At 40.7% G+C, this 9,434-nt stretch overlaps 1 protein-coding gene across 1 annotated transcript; it reads left to right on the top strand.

Moving 5' to 3' along the window:
• The first annotated feature begins 318 nt into the window (after window positions 1-318).
• On the top strand, window positions 319-3,606 carry LOC109473962 (neuropeptide FF receptor 2-like). Its single transcript, XM_019774154.1, has 4 exons — window positions 319-579; window positions 1,063-1,162; window positions 1,982-2,087; window positions 2,998-3,606. The coding sequence occupies exons 1-4, from the start codon at window positions 351-353 to the stop codon at window positions 3,604-3,606; spliced, it is 1,044 nt and encodes a 347-aa protein (XP_019629713.1). The 5' UTR covers window positions 319-350.
• The last annotated feature ends 5,828 nt before the right edge of the window (window positions 3,607-9,434 follow it).

Genomic DNA, 9,434 nt, shown 5'->3' on the forward strand with positions numbered 1-9,434 from the left:
CCGGCTTCGGGGTAAACCACATGTAAAGCGCCTTGGGTGACTTCACATAAACTCGGCCTTTGAGACAGTTGTAATTAGATTCAGGTCTTTACTGATATAAATCTATGTGTTTTATATTTCAGGTTGTACTCATGCGAATGCCGTATTGAGAAACTCGAAGATAGCATAATAAAAGTCAACACGTGTACAAGTTTGTTAACCACGTATACAAGTTTGTCAACCACGTATACAAGTTTGTCATCCACGTATACAAGTTTGTCATCCACGTATACAAGTCTAAGTTTGGCGATATCAAAATGGATTTGAATGACATCAACATCACCAACATCACCGACACCAGTGTGGGACTGATGGACTACATGTTGAAACAGACAGTGCCCATAATAACTGTGCTGGGGATATCGTACTTCCTGACGTTTGCGTCGAGTATTATCGGGAACATTCTAGTCATCTTAGTCGTCCTCAAGATACCTAGAATGAGAACCGTGACCAACTACTTCATCTTGAACCTGGCCGTGAGCGACATCCTCGTGGCCATCTTCTGTATGCCGTTCACCCTGGTGGACAACATCATACGCGGTAAGGTTGGTGAATAACCCACGTGTGGACCATGCTTGCCTTATTTTCTATGCTTGGCCACATTTGTTAACACGGTGCCCGGCCGGGCAGTTTGCGGGAAAAGTATGACATAAAATACAGTAAAACACAGGGTAAAAGGGGTAAAAGGAATTAATCATTAGCACTATCCGTGTACGTCGATGAAGGACATCCAGGTAATACGATACGCCAAAAAACAGTTACTCAAGCAACTGGATATGATTTTGAAAACGTCAAATTTGACGAAAAAATGACGTTTTTAAAATCATACCCAGTTGCTTGAGTAACTGTTTTTTGGCACTATCCGCGTATATTCCTGATATGAAAAGTTTATTTTTTTGTTTACGCAAACATCCCGGCCGGGCCCCGGTTTGAAATGTGACGTTATCATTATCCGTGTGTGTAGCCTCAGCTAAAGTACAGAATGTGTTGCGAATAAAATCCCACATGACGGCTTGCTTGCAGGGTGGATATTTGGAGATGTGATGTGTAAGCTGTCCCCGGCAGTACAAGTTGTGTCGGTCTCGGCGTCTCTCTTCACGCTTGTCGGCATTGCTTTCGACAGGTAAGCAATATAAATATAACGTTAAATATAACCTCTCCTTACGTAATGGGGTGGTGGGTAAAGTAGAGGAATATGTAAATCATAAAATATGATTACGGTCACTCAAGGAGAGATGTATTGGGTCATTTGGGAGACATTATGCATAAAAAATTAAAAGGCATCAATATGAAATAATTCTTCTTACTCATTAGTGTTTCCATTATAAATGTGGGAAATTTAAGCTAGCACAATTGTAGAATTCAGAAACCCACCTACAGACAAGATGCACTGTTGCACCGGGAAATGTTGTAACATAATCTTTCAGCGATCTGTGCAGTGGGTAATGTTGTAACATGATCTGCCCACGATCTGTGCTGCGGGTAATGTTATAACATGATCTGCTCACGATCTGTGCGGCGGGTAATCTTGTAACATGATCTGCCCACGATCTGTGCGGCAGGGGTAATCTTGTAACATGATCTGGCCACGATCTGTGCGGCAGGTAATGTTTTAACATGATCTACCCACGATCTGTGCGGCGGGTAATGTTGTAACATGATCTGCCCACGATCTGTGCGGCAAAGGGTAATGTTGTAACATGATCTGCCCACGATCTGTGCGGAGGGAAATGTAACATGATCTGCCCACGATCTGTGTTGTAAGAAGCTTATATATATTACACAATGGCAACTATTTTTTTTATTATAATTTTTACAGTAGTAATATTAAATTGCATTCTATTCTATTCAGTTTTCTATGAAATTCGTATTAATGTCAAATTTATACAGCTGGTAGTATATGTGTGTAACGATTTTTTAATCTTGTTGAATGTATAACCAGGTTCTTCGCTATCGTTCATCCGACGAAACATGCGATCAACATTCGCAGCACGCTGTACGTCATCATCACAGTCTGGGCCTCAGCTATCTGCGTCATGATACCACAGGTATTCCACAGTACTATTGGCTCACTGATATGTGCACAACACGATATCTCTTGGCAACCACTCGATATCTTAATTTGCAATCAGATACAGATTCATATACAGATACATATACATGCACAGATACAGATTCATGTACAGATACAGATTTTCCGAGTAGTATGACCGTGTCAGTCCTTACACCTGAGTGAGGGTTACAGTTGACACGGTGGCCTTCGCGTGGATTTGTTTAAGGTGGCTAACAGGTTGCGAATCTGAGACCCACACACTTGGGCATCCGTCTTCCCCAGCGGATCCATTTCGAGGGAGACGTGCTGGTTCCGGTTGGGATGCTTGCAGCGAGCTGCCGGATGACTTGGTTATGCTCAAAGTCCGCCTTGACTACGCCAGCCCGCCTGGCGCTGCTCTCGTCCGCCAGCTGAAGACAACTGCCGTTGGGGACTTGGGATGCGTGTTAAGTGCATTTCCCAAGGACACAACATGATGTATGATGATGTAATATGACGTCAAAGGTATCTTGTAAACTATGTCGGGCCCCATCGTTGGGACGAGGCTATTTACGTCAGGGACCATCACCCAGTAAACCTTGAGGTAAATAGCGAGGCTGCTGCTTACATCAGGGCCTAAGAGCCGTCACCTAACCGCGACGGGGGCCGACATCGTTTACAAGATACCTTTGTTCGAGTGTTGACGTCACGCTCTGGGTTAGTCTCACTGGGATAGTCTATTGAAGACGAGAGAGGTGAGAACAATGTCTTGTGGTGGACTTTAATCATGAGAGGGATATGTTGTTCTCTCTCACTCCCTCGCTCTCTCTCTCTCTCTCTCACTCTCCCTCTTTCTCTAATGCACATTTATGCCAATATCTACTGCCCATTGAATGAAACTTAACCAAGAAAGGTGTTTTTTTCAGGTTCTCCTCATAGAAGATCGCGCGTTGGTCTATGAAGGGATTGTCGTCATGCACGTTTGTGAAGAGACCAACAAGATGTGGCGGAAGGTTTACACCCTGGTGCTCTTTGTCATCTGCTACATCGGACCGCTGACCATCATCATGTACCTGTACGCCAGGATAGGCCACAAGGTCTGGTTCAAACCATCTCCAGGGGGCGGTAAGGCATCAGTGGAGGCGAGAATGAATGAGATGAAGAAGAAGAAGAGAGTAATCAAAATGCTGTTGTCAGTAGTCATTGTGTTTACATTGTGCTGGCTGCCCTTACATTCCATCACACTTCTTAACGACTACGGCCGCTTGGATTCCAGCCAGCTCGATCTTGTTTACATATACATCTATCCTATTGCCCATTGGCTGATATACTTGAATAGCTGCGTTAACCCTGTCATATATGGGTATTTCAACCGGAATTTCCGTGCAGGATTTAAGTCCCTGGTGCTAGGGAAGTCAGAAGGGCCACAGGGAAATAATGTGATGACGACTCCAAATCATGAAGCTAATGGAGAGACTCCAAAACGCGTCATTGCGATCAGCTCCTCACCAAATATGAAACATACTGAGGTGTAGAAACTACTATTGGTACAAATTGGTGAGGATGATCATTCTGTGTCTATATAACGACATAGGAAAATGGAAAAGAGTGGAGAAAGATAGTCTGTGTATTCAAAAGTTCAAAGACATAGATTAGTGGGGTTGTGTGGCGCAACGGCAGTGTGGGCGACTCGGAATCAAGAGGTCCCGGGTTCGAGTCCTGACATGCCACCGATCTTGTGCCCTTGGGAAAGGCACTTAACACGACTTTCCCCACTAGACTCAGGTGAAAATGAGTATTGTCTGTCCAGTATTCGTTTCTATGTGCGGGACACAACACCAGCAACAGCTGCCTCTGTTCCGCGTGTATTGCACTGTTGCAATTTCAATAAATCATAAATCAAAATCAAATCATAGATTGTGTGTCTGATGTACTCTAGAGTACATCGTTTTTCTCACAAATGCAAACTATTTAGATAGAAACACTTTCATTCAAAACAGCTATATCCAATCCAAAAACAAAATAAAGTCAGTGTTTAAGACATTAGGATAATATTTGACAGCGTAGTGAGTATTAATTGATATTTGCGAAATGCTTAAAATAAAATAAAAACGTCAATTCAATTGAAGCAAGTTAAAAGGAATGCATTTAAACTGATTAACAGGTACGTTGTGTAGTGTGAAAAAAGAAGGTCCAAATAACTAATGTCCTTCTTAATTTTAGGTCAGTCTATGTTAACTTTTCTGTGTTTCATATTCACATAATTTTATACCTAAGCTGGAAAATATTGATGCTATCTTTGTAGACAGATATAAATACAGGTATAAATTGCCAAGTGTTGTAATGTACAATGTAAGCTGAGGGTTCAAGTTATTGTATGTGACAGTGGTCAATACAGCGTGATTCTATGTGTATTATTAGAGTATTTTGTAATTCTGTACCATGTCGTCCATCATCTAATTCCATCATGTAAATTAAAAACGACTTATCTGAACGGATAAAAATGAATTTGTAGTACGAACACAATATAATTATTCTTGTCAATGACTTCTCGAGGATGAATTGTTGGAAAATTAGAACCTTTCCAACACCTTACCATCATAGCCAATGCTCTCTTATCACAATAGATGTCATAAACAAAGACAAGTCAGTGTTTGAAAAAATATGACGTTATCTAATTCAAAAATAAAATCACATAACGGAATTGAAATATAATGTTTCGAGTGGTTTAGGAGCTATCTTGTTATAGTCTTTGTGAAAAATCCGTTCGTTATAACTACATACATTGTCAATCGACTATTAGAGGCAATAATCGGATGGATGTTATGTTAAAGATGACTTGGTGGAATATATGTAGTTCTGTCTAATGTGGTGGTTAACAAATCGTTGTGTACTGAAAGGGCAGAGTCCAATAGAAAATGTGTGACCTGGTACAGCATGGAAATAAAATTTGAAATACTTCAAACTGCCGATGGTCTATTTTTTGTGCAGAATGTCACGATACGTTCACAAAACTTAACTAGAGTTTCACGATCTCATACCTTCGCCAAATGATGTTACCCCAAGGCCTTGACGAACGTTGACGATTCGCATTAATTATGCAAATTAGGAATCATTCATTTGAATAAACACTACCTGCAAATGTTCTTCCTCACAATTACACATGCCACACGTTTGAATAATCATATCATGAAAGGTAGCAGATTTATAGTATTTCCTCATTAATTATGCTAATTAGCTGTTTATTTACATAACTATCATTTTCATACGTCAAGCATTCTTTAAGGTACCCACATACCAGAAATCATAATCAGAAAGAGCTACCTACCATCCAAATTTAGTGACCCTACCATGTCCAGATCACGAGATATCAAAACCGATATCAAAAAGTTCAGCTGCAGTACTATAACAAGCCGCTAGGGGGTCCAAAATCTAATTAGTTTCAGGTCTCATCAAGACCTACCCACCTACCAAATACAAAGACAATCCATCTCAGCCTTCTTGAGTTATCGTGTTCACACACACACACACACACACACACACACACACACACACACACACACACACACACACACACACACACACACGAACGAAAACATAATTATATATAACATTCTTGGTGAAGGTAACTATTCCCTATGTGATTGTGTGACGAATAATATATTTTAGTAGGGAAACTATTAAATTTACATCATCAATGTCAATACAGTTTATTACGAAATGCATTTTTCAGACATGTATTATTATTTAACTTACTGTCACTGTGGATCTCTCCTACAAACACTAGAGTTATCAATACCTTCCATAATTAGCAGCTATTCCACCGGAATAGAACGCCACTATCAACTTAATGAGGTACTGCATCAGATATTACGTACCTTTTATTATGTAGATTTTGAAGTTATTCTGATTCAATGTCCTTGTTGTTTGCACGTAGCCTTCGGGCAGAAATTTGCAATAAACTCATCATCAATTCAATATTTTCTTGTTGACCAAAGGATATGAGAGAAATCGACAAATGTAACAATCTGTTTGTGCCATAGACTTCTAGAAAAGGTCTAACGAAGCATTTACGTCATTTGTTAGATATCCCCGTTAACAAAACACGGCTGCATGCAGTATTGGTGGTAGCCGCCACACATTTGTAGCGCTGTTGCACTGTGTCTTTCACACAGCAAAAGAATACAGTAAGCTCTTTCAATTCGTCTGACTTTACTCACCAATTAAAAGTAGTCGACGTCTATTAGTCTTGACGATTCAGTACAGCAACAAGACAAGTTAATAAGCAATATATAGATCAATTCGCATTTGCAATGATAGTATTTGTCTAAAACTTGAAGGGTTTGACTTTTCTTTTCTGAACCATGGAAGACGTAATGTCCCACATTTTCCAAAATGTGTTGGTTTTGGTCAGTTTTAGTATAGTGATCATTATATACCTCTCTTCTCGCTGGCCTTTCATGTTATCATAGGCGTACTGACCATACATACCAAAATGTACTTTTTTATTATCTTAAATGATTCCATCCTTCCTCAAAGGAACTGCGGTACTGCACGTAGCCGTTAGATGGCAATGTTACACAAACGTAAGGAACCTACTTTGGATTGCAGACGAGTAAAGGAAAACAGCCTACAAAGATGTCACATTGTCTACCTACCCATGTACACCTACCAAACGTACTTTGCCTCATTGGTGGACGTCCCAATTACTAAGTACCTAATACCAGCCCAGAGGAGAACAAGAAATAACCATGCCTTCAAGTACCAGAGTTATCAACCAAGGATCGAGGCGTTTAAGAATTCATTTTTTCCTAGAACTATCGCAGAGTGGAACTCACTGCCACCAAGTACAGTAGGGGCATTGTCAATAGATAGCTTTAAACAAAGTCTAGAATTAAATGTTCAAGGGGTAGGTGTAACAAGTCGATTGGTGCAATGTAGCCAGCTGCCGCCGCGCCGCGTGCCTGCGAAGCTGGTGTGTTACGCCGAAGGGCAGTTATACCGGCTATACAGATACAGAAGCTGGTGTGTTACGCCGAAGGGCAGTTATACCGGCTATACAGATACAGAAGCTGGTGTGTTACGCCGAAGGGCGGTTATACCGGCTATACAGATACAGAAGCTGGTGTGTTACGCCGAAGGGCGGTTATACCGGCTATACAGATACAGAAGCTGGTTTGTTACGCCGAAAGGCGGTCATACCGGCTACACAGATTACATGCACGTTTATTGTCATAGGTTATTCGGGTTTCGTCACTTCAGCAAATTGTTGATAAAATGACTCAGTGTCAACTTTTGCACCCCACATGTAATCCACACACGGTAGTCGGTAGCATCAACTCACCTACGAACGATCGTTAGATTGTATTAAAATTAACAATGAACTTTATTGCTCGACAATCGTACATGGTACAATGTGTGGCAATAATACAACAATACTACAAAACTTAACTATCTTATAACATTACTTACTACAAACTACTATCCATATAGTATATGAGTTACAATATGTTCATGTATTTATGATATGGTCTCGCTTATGAAATAAAGTGTACAGAAATTGGCCTACATAAGCAGATATGGTAGTTGGACATGGCAATAATTCATGGAATGTATCGTACTGTGTACCAGATTGGGTGAACTTTGTCTTAGTGGTAATAGTCTGTAACAATGTATTTATTCATTTCATCTCAAGACGGCTGGGTTGCCCCAATTCAGCTTGTATCAGCTGTTTTCCAAGGGGGCCCAGCAAAATTACACAATACATTGTAACATACAGTGAGACAACATACAGTGAACATAAAAGTCCGATTCGTCCAAACAGAGTCATAGTCCTATACTCAAAGTCCTGGCCGTTCAAGGTCAAAAGCTTATCTTAACGGAAAGCGTATCTTAGCGGAACTGTGTATTGCTTTATGTGTCTTCAACGATGCCCTCTGCAACTCATGCATGTTTCATTACCAATGATGCTGTTTGCATCTAACCGAAGCGCGACCTCTCTCTCACCCGCGGTGTTTTATATCGTATCGTTCATCCTTCTCAAAGTTGACCTGCACTGCCTCCTCTGACAGCTATGACCCACACATCATTAGTACCGCATACTAACAACCCTGAATAAGCCTTGAAGCAAGTATCCATCATACATAACAAATGGAACCCAGAAGAAAGACGCATGCTCTTCAATGCATCTTACGTAACCCTGGAATTCAGTACCAGAAAGGTTGTGGATAGATGTAGTGAGTAGTCAAGGTGCCATTGTAAAGAACATCAGATATTTGCTACATCATGAATGCTGAGTCATTAGTTCAAAAGAAGATGATGTATATCTACTGTACCGAGGGCGCCAGGGTGCTGGGCTGTAATGTAAATCCTGGATTGCCGGTTCAGTGACCAAGCGGCAATTTGCTTTACTTGATACATTCTACGGACTAGCTGGAAAACGTTACCACCTGAGGGGAAGGCATAAGCTAGTTTTACTCAAACATACGTCTTCTCACAACTACCCCATCATCACTACATCTGACATGAAGCATGTAATAACCTCAGTAGCTAAGCGTGTCCCATGAATTGACTACAAACTGCAAAGTAACGTATCTATTTTGGTAAAGAGAAAATAGCACCATAATGCACTTACTCATGGCCAAATATATCTAGTTAGTGCGTACGTTTTGAGAACCTAATCTTTCTCTTCAATATGGGCATGATAAACGGCCGGATTGCCACTCACATACATCCAGCAGAGACTGTACATTACCAATAAGGAGTAAGCACGATGGCTCAAATTTCCTGTGTAGTCATAAAAGCAGTAATAAATCTATATCACAGATAATACTGCAGAATTCACATCCAGTGCAGTTTTTCAGGCTCGGAAACCCGATTTTTCAAAGTCAATATTCTAGTCATTTATCTACATACTGAGTTGAAACCACACTATCCCAATGTATATTGACCGTCATGGAGCAAAAATTCCCAAAAATTCTGATGAAAAATGTTACCGGAAGGGCCCTGGGCTGATTTTTAGGGTACCACCCAGAAAATAATAGACTCATTTTGGGGCTTGTTTCTGCACTTTTGAATACCCGTAGTATGAAATACTGATTGAAATGCGCTAATGTGAAGCAGAATGTGTCAATATCATAATGATTGCCTTATTCAAAATATTTCCAGCTTTGCTACTCTGAAATCGCATTGGATGCCTTTGAAGGCGAGGAACAGGATTGAAGACTAGTTCGACTATAGAGCATGGAAATTCGTAAACAAAAATGGTTGACAAATATATTAGCACCAGCCTGAGGCCTCGTCTTGTTTGCGTTCTGCTTCTATGCATTTGGATTGAGCGGGAAAACGTCATCAGATTATTTCA

Source organism: Branchiostoma belcheri, unplaced genomic scaffold (genome assembly GCF_001625305.1).
Source record: "Branchiostoma belcheri isolate BF01 breed outbred unplaced genomic scaffold, Haploidv18h27 scaffold101, whole genome shotgun sequence".
NCBI classification, from domain to species: domain Eukaryota; kingdom Metazoa; phylum Chordata; class Leptocardii; order Amphioxiformes; family Branchiostomatidae; genus Branchiostoma; species Branchiostoma belcheri.

Excerpts from the sequence above, each read along its gene's own strand:
- LOC109473962 (XM_019774154.1), top strand. The coding sequence starts at position 351 with ATGGACTACATGTTGAAACAGACAGTGCCCATAATAACTGTGCTGGGG. Across the intron at positions 580-1,062 it reads GGTGGACAACATCATACGCG|GGTGGATATTTGGAGATGTG; the intron begins GTAAGGTTGGTG and ends GCTTGCTTGCAG. Across the intron at positions 2,088-2,997 it reads TCTGCGTCATGATACCACAG|GTTCTCCTCATAGAAGATCG; the intron begins GTATTCCACAGT and ends TGTTTTTTTCAG.